Consider the following 15,984-nt stretch of genomic DNA (forward strand, 5'->3'; position numbering starts at 1 on the left):
CACAGCACAAGTACCATCAATTCCCTCTCTAACCTCTTCTTCCTTGTATATTTTGCTCTAGCTAGGCTGGCCTTTCTACTGTTCCTTGAACACCATCATGCTCCTGCCTCAGAGCCTTTGTACCTGCACAGCTCCCTTTCTTGAATGCTCTTTCATCAGAAATTCACATGACTAACTCACTTTTTATAGATCTTTACTCAAATGTCTACACTGTAGTGAGGGTTTCTCTTTCTTTCCACCCTATCTAAAACTTCAAATACACAACACCCTCCCTTAGCCCCCACCATCACATTCACATAAACATACATGTGAATATACCCTCACCTGCTCCTTTAATCTTATGCCTTTTTTATTTTTCCCCTTAGCACATATAATCACCTAACATAATTCATCTGCTCATTGCTGTCTCCTGCAACTAGATTAGAATATAAGCTCCCCAAGAGCAGGAATTACTTTCTGTTTTGTTCTCAATTATATCACTAATGCCTAAAACAATACCTGAAAAAAACAGACACTCAGTATTTGATGATACTCAGTGATTTCATTCAGTATCTGATGAAAAAACAGTATTTGTTGCATAAGTGAATAAATTATGATTGAAGTGTGTCAAGGTCATTGTTAACAGAGAGGGAGTGAGAAAAAGAAAGAAAAACTGAATTAATAGCCTAAGAATTGTGAAGAAGAATGACACTATCTATAAGGGACAGGCTTAGAGAATAGGCAGAAAGAACAGTCAGCAACTATATCTACTTATCACTGGCACAGAGAAATGGGAAAGAAAAGAAGCATGGTGGGGTTGTGGCTTCTCTGGCAGACCTTTGTGAAAAATGATCCTATGCAAGTCTTAGGTAAAAGTATTTATTAATCATTTTTCTGGATTTAGTACTTGTGGTAGTTAGATTCAGTTGTCAGTTTGGCCAGGTGAAGGCACCTAGTTTTGTTGCTGCAGACATGAGCCGATGGTACGTGAATCTCATCTGTTGCTAATTACATCTGCAGTCGGGTAGGAGGAGTGCCTACTATACTGAATGACGTTTGACTTACTTGGCTGGTGCTTAAATGACAGAGTACAACATAGCACAGCCCAAGCAGCTCGACATACCTCATCTCAGCACTCGCAGCTCAGCCCAGGCCTTTGGAGATGCAGAAAGGAATCACCCCAGGGAAAGTTGTTGGAACCCAGAGGACTGGAGAGAAGGCCAGTAGAGATTACCCTGAGCCTTCCCACGTAAGAAAGAAGCTCAGATGAAAGTTAGCTGCCTTTCCTCTGAAGAACTAACAAAATAAATCCCCTTTCATTAAAAGCCAATCCATCTTTGGTGTGTTGCATTCCGGCAGCTAGCAAACTAGAACAGTATTATATAAAGGAAGCAATAAACCAGTCAATGTCATCCAGATCCCATAACCCAGCACAATAAACCAACATGGAATAAAACTTTGCCAACATACTGTTCTCTTGTTTTTGGATTCATCTTTTCATCATTCTTTTTAATCAAGTTCCAGAATTTTCTTAGCTTGGATGTCTTTTTTAATTCTAATTCCAATCGTGCCTGAGAGAGATATGACAGTAAATCCCTAGTAACTTTAAATTCTACAAAGATAAAGACCAACTATTAGCTATTTTCCTAATATATTGACATACACCAATATCATAAAATGTGAAAGTAACATGACAAAATCTAAAAATTAAGAAACTAATAACTGTATTTTTAAAAACTTTTTAATTCTAATACTTGTTAACAGAAAAAAATACAAAAGAAACTGCCTTTTCTAGTAAAGAGTCTAAGTTCAATAATCAATTGAATTTCTTTTTTATTTCTAAAAATAAGCACTGAAGTCTGAAAAATGATTCTGAAACAATGAACATAAAACAGTCATCACAAGAAGGAAATGCCTACATCACCATATTCTCTCTATGGCACTTACCACTTTTCAATTTAGTATTAATTATTTTATATTCACCTTGTGCCTTCATCCCATCAACTGATTATTAAGAATGTGCTTGAATATTTAGGTGTGAGCAAAAAACCCAAGTGCAAGAAATGGAATTCTGCATAAAGTATTACATTGAAATTTGGTAGTTTTAACTTTATTCCTTAAGATCTATTAATTTGGCTTTGATAACTGAATAGAAAGATCATTCATAAAGATCTGATGAAAAAACAAAGCTGGTAACATTAAACATGATCCAGACCTTCTCCCACAGATGTATGTACATTCCAATCAAGGTAAATAAAAAATATGTCTGCATTTCATCTCATCTAAAGACACACTTACAGATGATAACACTTTGCTAAATTAGTTTTCTCCTCTTTTCTATGAGTTCAATAAATATTACCTTATTTCATCTTACAATACTGTCACTATATTAGCTTTCACCTAAAAACTCTAAAACTAAAAATTACATCTATGATTAATGCATGGTAACCTAGATAAATGTCCTAACTAGGAAAAGAGATTTTTATAGCTACCACTTTTACATCTATATGAAAGCCACACAGTCTAAAAACAAATGTGTTCCACTTATAACATACATGTCTGATATTAGATACTTACAGGCTGTAACCCCATCCACATTGGGAGAGAGATAAGCTGCTGTACTTGACTCCGGATCAAATCTACTTCCTGTTTAAGGCATTAACAAAACAGTTTATCAGTACACCTGCATTTGTACCTAAGTCTTTACATAAGGCACACACACTGCCTTTCTAAGTCCTGGGGCAAAGCATATTATCAGTAATTTCAAATGAATGATTTTTTATATTAAAATTATCCTTAATTTTAATACCTAAAAAACAAAACATTTCAATAATAAATTAGTTTTTCTGTTGGTTAAATTTAGCCCTAAACTACCAATACTAATTAAATCTTGTTTTTATTCAATTTCTGATTCAGAATCACATCCATTTATATTGATTAGTTCCTCTGTTTTGTTTAATAAATGTTAAACAGGTAGTAGTGTGTCTAGTCCAGTGTCTAAATTACTGAGGGCATAATAAATTTGGGGGGGGGATGGGCAGGCACCAGGAATTGAACCCAGGTCTCTGGCATGGCAGACGAGAATTCTGCCAGTTAGCCACTGTTGCACTTAGTCCACAATAAATTTTTTGTATGCCTGGACAAGAGTCCTTATGAAGTAGTACATAAAAGAAAGAGGAAATAACCATCTACCTATCTAATGCTGACAACTAACACTTGGATAAGAAATAATAATAAACACCCAAATAAGAAAGAACCCCATACATTCTGCTCTGTGGCTCTAAGTGCATTATTGATTCTAAAGTGCTTATCTTTAAATAAATGTGTATATACCTTCAGAGAACCACAGCATGGAAGCACAAATGAAATATTACTGTCAATGCTTACTTTTTTATAAGATTTTCATAAGGATGGAAATGCATCATACACAAAGATCATCCAAAATTGGCCTTAATCAGCCAACTCAAGATACAACTCCTGCTGACTAGCCAGTCTGTGCATGAAGATCAACTAAAATGTAATGAGATTGGGCAGGCAACGGTGGCTCAGTGGCAGAGTTCTTGCCTGCTGTGCAGGCGACCCAGGTTCGTTTCCTGGTGCCTGTCCAGGCTAAAAAAAAAAGGTAATGAGGAAACATTTTTGTGTGCAGCTTATGGCACAGATCTCATTATTCAAACTTCATATAAACAAGACTCTTTGCTGCTTCTCATTTTTCTGCTTTACTTTGGAGATTTTCAGTTCTTACTATCATTTTAATTTAGAGTCTGGATAGAGAAAAGGAGAAACCAAGTCTAAGTACATTAAAAAATGAGCAGGTCTTATAAAATCGATTTTATTAAGAGGCTGAAACTAAGCTTTTGTTGTTATCCTCAATCCTTACTACTATGGAAGAAGAGCTGGCTACAGAGGTAATATCATTTCAATTCAACATAGAAGAACAAGAAAACATGAAAATCCCCCCAAAAGGTAAAATTACCAAACTATTGAAGCAATGATCAAGAAAAAGCAATAAGACTGTCTGTTCATGGAGTGAAAATTCACCATCAGTTTCAGCTAATGCTGCTTTCAAAATGCATTTAAAAAAGAATGGGAAGTGGTCTGGCTTCTTCTTAAAGGTCTGAAAAGAGAAGACATAAAAATACATTTGAATTGTCTTATATACCTACAGAGTATTTTTCTCCCTTAAAAGAAACATTAATAGGCTTTTAGTTGTCTATTAATAAAAGTAAATAATATGATTATACATACGATTAGTAACATAATTATAATTAACGGTAGCAATCAAATATAGGTTTCTGGCAGTAATATGAGTTTCAGATACCTTAAACTAATAAAATAATGGCTTTAATTCTTTTAGTTTTTCTTCTGTGGATTATGCCCATACTTAGTCTGGGCTTCATTTTCTTACTAAGGAGTTGAAGTGTTTTGTTATTCTGACTTAAATAAAATAAATAACATCTTTGGCAAAAATTATAGTTTGCCTACTCAAATTAATCTCAAGATCAGTCTCTCCTGTTTTATATTAGTTCTCTTCTGTTAACATGTAAATAATGTAAACATATCCAACCTCTCTTGACCTGCCTCCCCTTGTTACTGCCACATTTCTCTTCTGTCATAGACAAGCACTCCAAATTGTCTATGAATAGACATTCGACATTGGCTGTTTCCATTCACTTCTCTAAAACTTCTACCCACATCACTCCCCTGAAGCAGTTATAGCTGTCAAGTCTAATCAACCCTCAACTCCTTTTCACTATCTTGAAGGCTCCTCTCCCTTTGAAACTTAAATGGTAGTGCTCCTAAGTTTCTATTCTCATTCTTTCACCTGCTCCCATTACTTCAACTATCAAATACTACTGATCCCAAATATACATCTTCAATCCAAATTTTTCTCTTTAGCTCTAGCTCCTTAGATTCCTCTACTAGACATTTCCATATAGATATTCCCAAAGGCAAACTTAGTATGTCCAAAATTCAATTCAACAACTTTGCATCCTCCAAAGTATTCCTCAATTCTCTATTATATATCTTGGTGAACAGCACCATCATCCATTATATTTGGTTGTCCTAAACTGGAAGGTTATTGAAAATAACATCCTTCACTAATGCAACTTCAATTAATTATCAAATCCAATAATTTGTTTTCTAAACCTGTGCGTGCCTTATTGTCTCAATCTGCATTGTTGTTTCTCTAATTTAAGCCCTAATCACCAAAGCAGTCTTTGTAACATGCACAATTGACAGGATTTCTCAATAAGACATATAAGACCCATAGTTTAGTTTGGTCTCTAATCTGCCCTGAGATGGCAGTCATTTAATGACTATTTGAGAAAAAGTCCATGTTTTTTTCTTAAGGAGTCTAACACTTTCTCATTTTGGAGAACATATACCCTCAAGACCAATAACATGCCTGGAAAAGAAGAAACTGTTCATAAGCTGACCATTTTATGGTGATCAAAGAAAAGTTAGACTTCGGACCTCCACTGATCAAACCTCTATTGCACCAACATGAAGAGAAAACATTAGTTCATTAGAAATTTCAATAAGGGAAAACAGATTACAAATCAAGCACAAAGAAAAAACTGAAACTACAATATAAACTATCTTGTTCAGAAACACATTTTATTCATGTAAATCTATAACTATATACTCTCTGCTGTGAAATAAGACACTAACATGTTATCTCATTTGAGCATATTAATATTCATCTCTACTTGTTAATATAATTTTCACCTTGGCAGCTCCTGATGTAAAAATCTTTATAGAGTCTATACCATTTGTTTCAAGCACAAAGCACAAAAATAACACAACACGCATAATTTTTTCAATACATAGTAAATTAGTTTGAAGGAAGTGTTGAATCCAAATGAAAACTGGTATCATCTTTCATATACCCATTCTTTTTCTCAACAGTTATTGTTCTAATTGGAAAAGTCCTGCTCTAACAGTACTAGTTATTATCAGTAAAAAGTTATGCTATTTTGTAACGGCTTAAGTAGGCATAGTATGAATATTATGAAGTAATTTAAGACTGTTACCTCCCATGCAGGGACATTTTCTCGGAACTTCTCATTCACCATACAGCAGATCGACATCAAGAAGGCCTTGCTGGACACTTCTGGAGAATAATTCATCCAGAGGTAATTTTCAAGGTACTGGCTATGAAAAGTAAAAAGGCATAGAAAAATAGTTTATTGGTTAACACCACTCACCATAATGTATTAGTCACCTAGAAAAGCACAATTATTCACAACTTTCTGAAAATAGTTTGAAAACTGATATTTATAATTTAAGAATGCTTCACAAATTTACCTGTAATCTAGATCAGTGTTGTTACCTATTACAAACTTCTCAAATACAGAATATGTGGTTTTGTAAAATGAGTCTTACACTTTCAAGTAGAAAGACATCAAAGGTTACTCCCATACCTGATTATCACCATCAGACCCCCGGATATTCTCTTATCTAAGGCTCTCTATGAAGTGAAAAAAAAACAGAAGTTCCTGACAACTCAAAAACAAAGTGGTATGATGGCATTTTCACAGAAAAATGTTTCTGACATATTAACACTAACTTGCATCAGGATTTCAGAAATGATTATGATTACTGAATACAGATATTTCTTTTTACTTTCTAATATATTAGAAAAGACAGAGGGAAATACCTGAAATTTCTGAACTGTAATCCTTGATCTCTGATAATGAGTGTAAAACTATACAGTCTTTATCTTGTGATGGTAAAAACCTTGTAACTGACCCTCATTTGTAGCCCCTTGTTCTGTTTTTCAAATTTAGAGTCTTAATATCACTAGAGACCATCCTTAATGTTTATTAATGAAAGGTCTTAAGTCAGCCCAGAACTAAGCCAATCTAATTTCAAAACTATGTGGCTAGACAGAACCGGATCTAACCAAAATTGGCCTGCTGACAGGCACAGAAGTCTAAATTTTAATATAAATGACCTACACCTCATTATAATACTAAAAATCACACTCATTGTCATAATAAGGCCGCCATTTTCTTATATAATTCTGTGACTAAGAATATAATAATTTCTGCACATGCACAATAATTAGATCATCTCTAACTTTGTCATCTAAAGCCACTGTGCTCTATCCTTAAAACCCACTATCAAATTATCAGAGCTATTGCTTTCAAGGAGACAGATTTTTAAGCCAACAGGCTGTATGATCTCCTGCTTCACACTTAGCAATAAACTCTTTCTCTCTTCGAAACCCTGGTGTCTCAGGAATCAGTCTCTTGACACCACTGGACAGTGAACACACCACTTTTGACCAGTATTAATGATCAAACCTGAGAGGATGGTGGGAACCTTCAAGTTTATAGCCAGTTGATTAGAAGTAAGGGTGGTACTGAGAACCTCCAAACTTGCAGCTGGTGTCTGAAGTGAAGGCAGTAAGGGAAGAAATGAATTCTCCATAAGAGCAGAAGAATATGCCCTGAACTTAGTCTAGCCTAACTCTTGGTAAAGTCAGAATTGTACTGTAGTTGGTATGGGAAATTATGAAGTTGTTGCAAGTATATAACAGTTCTCAGGATATAGTAGGTACTCAATTTACTAGTCACTTCATAACTACGAATTTCAATGTCCCCTCTGTACTTCATGCCATTTTTGTGAAGGTCAAATCAGTATTTGCAGAGAGTGACAGTTGTTAAAACAGAGGCTCTGATCTCAGGTGCAAACCAGATCTCAAGGCAGTGTAGAGAAGCAGAAAAATCATGAGTATTGGCATCAGAGACTGGTATCTTAGCTATGCTAATTATTTAACTGTATTATCTTGGAAAAATTACTTAGACTCTCTGATCTCAATTTCCTCTTCCACTAAATGGAGAGGATACTACTTCCTTTGCAGGGCTGTTGTGAGCGCTGTCTGTAAAATGCCTCTAGCAAAATGCAAATGTCCAGTAAATGGTAATTATTACTATCATCAATAACAATTCTGGCTTTTATTTTCAGCCTACTTGTCATTCTTGGTTCTAACAAGCATCTAAGCCTTCATAATCCAAAGATTGTACAAACATTACCTTCTGATTGAAATATTTATGTTATCAATGACTAGGTCAAAATGAAGCTGCCTTGGTAATTTCAAAATTGTCAGCTTAGCTTGGCATGGGAAAAAATGGCTACAGAATGCACTTCAAATTATTGTCACTGATTCTCAGAGGAACTCTGTGAGAGTTTGGAAATCGCCTGCCACACACTATCCTAACTAATAAGAAACAACTCAAAACATAAGTTATATTGACAATGGGGTACCAGCTTGAAAAATAAAGGATAGCATATACATATGCCAAAATAAACCAGTCACAAAAATAAAAATCTTTGCAAATGTAGAATTATTTTCTTAATCACTCACAAAATAAAAGAAAATTTAGCTAAGTATTAATTTACACTCTTTAACTTTATCAAGGTGAAGTCTTCTAACTTACCTAAATTCTAGAAGCATTATCTTTCTGATGGCAAACCTAAAAATGTAAAAATAAATATTAAAATTATTTTAGTAAAGTATAAAAACATTTCTTTTATTAATATAATGCAGTTTGAAATCTTTTGTTTTAATATTATTTTACATATTAGAATAATATTTTAAAATGCATTGAAAAAATGCTAATTTTACTTAAGATTTTTTCATGTTTGTATTTTGTTTTAGGGTGTTAATTTTACTTTTTAAAATTATCCAATAACATTTACTTAAGTGAAATCTTGACCACATCCTTGAGAGTGTGAACCCATTGTAAATAGGACCTTTTGAAGATGTTATTTTTTAGTTAAGGTATGGGCAACTGAAGCAGTGGGCTTTAATCTGCATTACTGGAGTCACTGTAAAGAAACAAAACAAAACAAAACAAAACAAAAAACAGAAGCCAGAGTCACAGAATAAGGGCCTTAGGAAGAAGCCAGAAATCAGTGGAAACCAAATGAAGGAGAGGACATCGCCACGTAACAGAGAGACAATCCAAGGAATTCCAAAATTGCGACTAGCCAGCACCAGAACACTACGAACCCCAGGAAGCAAGCCTTCTAGCTTCTCGAACTGTGAGCCAATAAATTTTCACTGTGTAAACCAACCCATTGTGTGTATTTATCACAGAAGCCTGGCAAAATAAGGCACTGGCCATGTAACAAATACAATCAGCTCTACTGCAAACTAGGAAAGCAAGTACACAGATTAATAATCCAAAATAATTTTAGTTAAGAAACATTCTCCCAGAATGAGCTGAGATTCAGCATTAAGGAATTGAGAAAAACTCTAGAATGAGCTGAGACCCAGCATCAAGGGTGAGAAAACCTTCTTGACCAAAAGGGGGTAGAGTGAAATGAGACAAAGTGTCAATGGCTGAGAGATTCCAAACAGAGTCGAGAGGTTATCCTGGAGGTTATTCTTACGCATTAAGTAGATATCACCTTGTTAACCAAGATGTAATGGAGAGGCTGGAAGGAAATGCCTGAAAATGTAGAGCTGTGTTCCAGTAGCCATGTTTCTTGATGATGATTGTATAAGGATATAGCTTTCACAATGTGACTATGTGATTGTGAAAACCTTGTGTCTGATGCTCCTTTTATCTACCTTGTCAACAGATGAGTAGAACATATGGAATAAAAATAAATAATAGGGGGAACAAATGTTAAAATAAATTTAGTTTGAAATGCTAGCGATCAATGAAAGGGAGGGGTAAGGGGTATGGTATGTAAATTTTTTTTTTCTGTTTTTGTTTTATTTTTCTGTTGTCTTTTTATTTCTTTTTCTGAATTGATGCTAATGTTCTGGGAAATGATCATGATGAATATGCAACTACGTGATGGTACTGTGAATTGCTGAGTGTATGTGTTGGGAATGTTTGTGTTTCTTGTAATTTTTTTTAATTAATAAAAAATTAAAAAAAAAGAAACAAATATTCATCAACAGTCATGATATTGGATTTTAACTGCCAAATGCTAGTCTATTTAAACTTCTTAAGCACTGGCCAACACTGTTTCATTTAATATTCAAATGGAAACATTCCAATAAAGAATCATACCCTCCCAAAAGCACATGGGATACATGCATCTTAATTGCAAATGTGAGAATCAGACATTTTACATGCTCCATAGTCTCAATAGTAAGTCTAAAATACTAGAAAATCATGGAGGGAATATCAGGTATTTCTCTTTATTATACTATCTCTTTTTAATAGAAGCACTTTGCTCTATATAAATAAAAAATGCTATAGTCATGAGGTAGCTATTCAAAGGCAGGTTCAAATACCCACTAACTTAGTTTTATCATTTTCTATCTTGGAAATAAAGTAGCCATACCAGAACACTGCTACTAGATAATAATTTCTAGCTTTGAAACTTAAATGTGTAGGCATTATGAATTTATAATACCCCAGGAGACCATTATCCTGTCAAAATACTATTTCAAATGATTTCTGATCTCTTAAATAGTTTCACTGAGTAAGCGAGGTCACAGAACTTCAGTGAGGATGAAAAGAAGATTTTCACTACATAAAAACCCAAAGATAGAACACTACCAAGACACTACTGGCTTCTCCAGCCAACCAGGCCAGTGAATGGATATGACAACTTAAGTGATACTGTCTAGATCTCCAACTGCAGAAAATTCACTTTAATTGCATATTGGACAATAGTTTTTCACTCAGTGCCCACTGTGTACAGAACTGCTCAGGGGATCTCCTAACAAGCTTCTCTTCTCTGGTATAGCACAACACTGTACAGGTAGCATAGTTATTAAAAGTTATCAGAAGTTTAAAAAAAAAAGTTACCAGAAGTTGTTTTGTTTTTTTTCAATTGTCAGTATACCTTTTTTTAGAAATCTAATTTCTAAATCCTCATTTCTAAAACCTTACATTCTACTTTCTGGATCAGCACTGTCCGAAAGTAATGTAATTAAAAGCACACATTAACTTTAAATTTCCTAGCAGCCACATTAATTTTAATGTTATTTAACCAAATATATCCCAAATATTTTAATTTCAACATATACTCAATTTTTTTTAATTGAGCTATTTCACATTTTTTTGGTATTGTCTCTTTTTACTAAATGACGGACATTTTGCCGAGCCGAAATTTATTTGTGATTAAAAGAATTAAGGAATAAAGGAATGAGTAAACAGTAAAGCAATTTACAATACTAATTCCTTGCTTCACTATGTCTGAACACATTTCACAACCATGGATAAGCAGATGTTATCATTCTGAGCAAACCAAGAAAACACTTCAAGTAACCGAAAATTTTCCTTATAAGCTTTCAAACAAAATAGATGATTCAGTAATTAACTGGATAACTTAAATATAAATAACTTAAATTACATAATTTAAAGCAGTCAGATCAAAACCCATGTCTACAGCTATAGTTATATAAACATAAATATATGTAAAACTCTGAGAGGGAAATCTAACCACAAACAACAATCTCCCTACTCAGATGAGAAAACAAGGTAAATACTGTTATGCTTTCATTAGCCAAGCAAGGCTTAGCTAATATCCTTAGTTAAATGGGTATTTAAAGATTTGTTCTAGAGCACCATTCCTTTATGGAAAGTTGAAATCCCTATGCTGCTCTGTCTAAAAAGGTCAAGATTCATGGAAACCTAATCAGATGGTTAGAGATGTTGCAATTTACAACCTGTTGGCATAAATGGGTAAACAGACTTTTGTAATCTAAACTATTGAGTTGTGTGCTTTTTCTTTACCCTTAATGCATTCTTTACATATAGGCTCAATCTTTTCAGAATTTGGGCTGTTGGCTCAACAGAAGCCAGGAAAAACAATAACTTCGTAGCAATCAGAATGTTATCTAATTGCATAGTTTACTTTATTGCAATTATTGGTGAACAGAAGTCAATAAATAGTTTTATCTTCCAATAATAATTTTATTAGTTATTTGATTTGTTTTATAATGCATAAAATATACTTTATTATTTTACACTTATTTTAATGCTTTTAATTTTGTATGTTTCACTTGCATGATTTTTAAATAACCTTTCAAAAAAGATTCATCAGAAAATAAGAAAATTAGTATGAGTCAAATTGAAATTAAAATCTCCTTATGCTTATTCTCCCTCACATTCCTTCTAAAACCAAAATAAATCCTAGAGAGTTTAATTCCTCTAGTCTTAGCCAAAAACTAGTAGGCAAAGAAATAAATTATGATTCTATAACACCTAGATATAGTTTCTCTAGTCATTATCTTCCTGATGACCAACTTGAAAGAGAAAAAGTTTTAAGTTATGATCACATTTAGTTTGGGAGTTTAAATAAGATTCATTTTGATCTGCCCTTTATCTCAACATGTGAAAATAAAACTTGTTCCTACCTTGATTTAACAATCTCTTTCTCATATATATCTTCAATTACCTGTAAACAAACATATAAAACTTTTTTATATCTTAAACAAATTTTTTTCCAGACCCTAAATTTATGGTTTTCAATTTCTGAGTTCATATAAAATAAATTGGTTTAGGAAAACTATCACATATTACCGCTATTGAAACCACACCTAAGAGACTTAAAAATAATCCCATTACATTATTTAAAGTGTGAAATAAAAAGCAAAAGAGTATAAAAAGATAAATAATAAAACATTGCTACACATAGAGTCTTGCAAAGATAATTAAAATTATGTGTTTATAACATTTCTAGGGAAAATAAAAATTCACAGGGACAGGATATTTTTTAAAACTTACTTTTAAAGTATATAAATGTTAGCGATTCCATTTAAGAGTCCTAAGAATGGGCTTTCGAAAGCCAGAAAGAAAGTAAGTTAAAAGTGTGAAGGCCTATAGAAGCAAATGCTAACCATTTCATCCTGTTATGTACATGTATATGATAAAGTCTCAGAACTTACATTCATTTGAATTAGAATATGTAGAAGAGGGGAATACTTAAGAAATTCAAGCTCTGGAGTTTTAAGTCTGGTATGCCTAACCTCTCAATTTCCCAATATACAAAATCAATCTAATAATAAAACTACTCCACAGGGTTGCTGTAAATAACACATGCTTTCAAACAAAATAGATGATTCAGTAATTAACTGGATAACAAATATAAATAACTTAAATTACATAATTTAAAGCAGTCAGATCAAAACCCATGTCTACAGCTATAGTTATATAAACACAAATAGATGCAAAACTCTGTAAAGAAATTCTTTACATGTAAACATGTAAAGAATTTAGTACAAGGCCTGGCACCTGGTGAACCTTCAATAATAGCCTTCAGTCACGGTAGTAGTAATAATAACAATAAAACCCTAGTATAAAACTATGAAGTGCTCTATCATGGTATAATACAACACTATTTTATGGTATACTATAATGTCCTTTAATCTCCAGTGAGGGTAAAAACATTAGTAAACGGGAATGTTTTAGTAATGGAAAGTGGTGAGGGTAATGCAATATTGTGAATATGATTAATTTCATGAATGGTATGCTTGAGAGTGGTTGAAATGAGAAAGTTTATGTTAAATATATGTTCTGACATTTAAAAAAAAAAAGGAAGAAAGAGCATCTAAAGAGATAATGACAATTAAGTACAATTACATGATCCTGGATAGGATCTAGCAAAGAAAGAGAAAAGGTACAAAGGGACATTATTGGGACATAAGAAAAAATCGGAATATAGACTGAAAGCTTTGTATCAATGTTAATTTTCTTAAACTTGACAACTGCATTTAAGGTGAGTACATAAAGTGAAAGTCCTTATTCTTAGGAAATGTACATGGCTGTATTAAGTATTCAAAGAAAATGATGTATCAGCCTACACTCAAGTGTTCAGAAAATGGAATGATAAACAGGTAGATGGAAAAATATAGCAATATGGCAAGGTGTGGAAGTTCGTGAATCTGGGTGTCAGGGGCATGGGTGGGGAGTGAGTACATGTTTGTTAGACTTCTCTGTATGAGATCTGTATTATTTTTGTAACTGCCCCGTGGGTTTGGAAGTATTTCAAAATAGGAAATTAAATATACATATATATTTATAAATGAAACATACAAGCTCAAATAATGCAAGAAATTTTAGGTTAAGAATTTCAGTTTTACCAAGGGTACCAAAAGAATCACAATTTAATTCATAATGGCTGAACTTAAGGTGCATCTTCATTATTTGTTTCCTGACATGCAATATATCAACAACATCTGTTACATTTAAAGACCTCTCTTTAGGAACTTGTTCTAATGAGAATTAATACTATGGTTAGGAGTTTTTCTATTCCTTTACTCTAAATTGCTTCAAGTGAATCATAAATCTATTCCCTTATTTAATATTACTAGTCATCTAATCTCCTATACTAAACAATTCCTACTCCTTTCACAATGACCTTTATCTTCAGTTCATCAAAAACAAAACAAACAAACAAACAAAAAAACACAAGGGAAACAACAGATTACATCCTAGATGAACTGTCTAAAGGTTACACAAAAACTTCAGTACATTTACAAAGATGTTTATTATATGATCATTTATAATAATGAAAGAATAAAAACAACCTAAGAATCTATAAACAGGAAAATGGCTAAATAAATTACATACACACACATTTTTTTAAAAATCTAAAGGAAACACAACAAAAAACCAAAATTATAGTAAAGGTTATTTCTGAGTGGTGATTTTTATTTTTTTATGTCTAATTTCTATATTTTCCTATGAGTAATTATTAGTTTAAGAATCACAAAACTGCACTTTAAACTTTTAAAAAAATTACAGATTATATGTTCCCACAATTAAAAAAAAATATGGCCTGCTTTTGTTGCATTAAACCTTAAAATAGACATAAAGAGAGTATCTGTTCACAAAACAGGTTGCAAACCAAAATACTTACCTTTATGTCAAAAGGTGATTTTTTCTTGATGTGGGGAGCCCAGTATTTACATGCTAACTGCAAAGAAAACAGTATAAACAGTAAGTCAAAAATTCATACCACTGTAAAGCAGAAAGACTGAGACCAATTACTGACAAGCTTTTCAAGACGGCACTAATGACATTGGGAGATAAAGTAACTCTACCTTCTGATGGGACCATACAGGAATGCAGGCCATTTAGCAAACTTGGCACCAACCCACTAACCCACTAAATGTCAGCAGTGCTCTGCATTGCTTCTTCACCCCCAAATCTCATTTAACATGGCACAATACAGTATTATTTTAGGTATACTATAATGTCTTGTACTTGTTCAACATACATTTCTCAAATAAATGCTTGCAGATGGTAGAGGAAAGGAGCCAATGAAGCAAGCAAGTCTTGTTCAATCTAGATGAAAATTTTGTCATTGCTTTTCTTTTTTATAAAAATTCAAATGAAAGAATAAAAAACAAATATGCTTTTCCAATTGCTCCCAGGAAATAGTACAGCTCAGTTAATAACCAGACTCAAAAATCTTCAGCAGAGTAAAAAGGAAACCACAATCAGAGAGCTTTAGTGAGCTATGCAAGATTACTTAACAGTTGGGCCAGTATTCAAAACTAGATCCAAATCTTCATGAATGTTGATTTGTAAAATAATAAGCCTTTAAGATTAATGTACACACCATCACATAATAAACAAAACCTAAAAATTAGCTGTAATCTATCAGTTGGTTATTTTAAGAAAATAAAGGAGCTGATATATTTCAGCAAATTAGGTTTTACTTAGAAAACACTTAGACTTTATAATATTTTAGAAACAACATAATCTTACCTTTTTTAAAAATATAAACTAAATTACAATCTCTTGAAAACTGAAAAAGTCTGGTAAGCGCAAAGATTCATTAATATATTTATAAATAAAAGGGTGAATCTGCACAGTGACTGACACATAAGAGGCATTCAAATAATATTTGAGAATTACGGGAAGATGGCAGAATCGGAAAGGTCGAGTTCACCCCTGTTCCAAGGAACAGCTAGAGAAGGGATGTAGGTGATCTGGGAGGACCTTCTATACCATACGGGGAAGCCCTGGTTGCAAAAGCTGAAGAAATGAGACACAGAGAACCAGAGACCCTCCA

General features: G+C 33.1%; 1 protein-coding gene across 1 annotated transcript in view; it reads right to left on the reverse strand.

Annotated features, from left to right (window-relative positions):
* AQR (aquarius intron-binding spliceosomal factor) overlaps positions 1–15,984 on the reverse strand; it is a 129,204-nt gene that overhangs the window by 106,731 nt on the left and 6,489 nt on the right. The window contains exons 2-8 of the mRNA XM_077127386.1: positions 14,824–14,880; positions 12,320–12,360; positions 8,430–8,465; positions 6,018–6,138; positions 3,956–4,096; positions 2,557–2,625; positions 1,450–1,550 (exon numbers count right to left, since the gene is read on the reverse strand). Coding sequence (XP_076983501.1) covers positions 1,450–1,550; positions 2,557–2,625; positions 3,956–4,096; positions 6,018–6,138; positions 8,430–8,465; positions 12,320–12,360; positions 14,824–14,880 — 566 coding nt within the window. The remainder of the gene's footprint in view (positions 1–1,449; positions 1,551–2,556; positions 2,626–3,955; positions 4,097–6,017; positions 6,139–8,429; positions 8,466–12,319; positions 12,361–14,823; positions 14,881–15,984) is intronic.

The sequence above is a fragment of the Tamandua tetradactyla genome, chromosome 14, assembly GCF_023851605.1.
Source record: "Tamandua tetradactyla isolate mTamTet1 chromosome 14, mTamTet1.pri, whole genome shotgun sequence".
Lineage (NCBI taxonomy): Eukaryota > Metazoa > Chordata > Mammalia > Pilosa > Myrmecophagidae > Tamandua > Tamandua tetradactyla.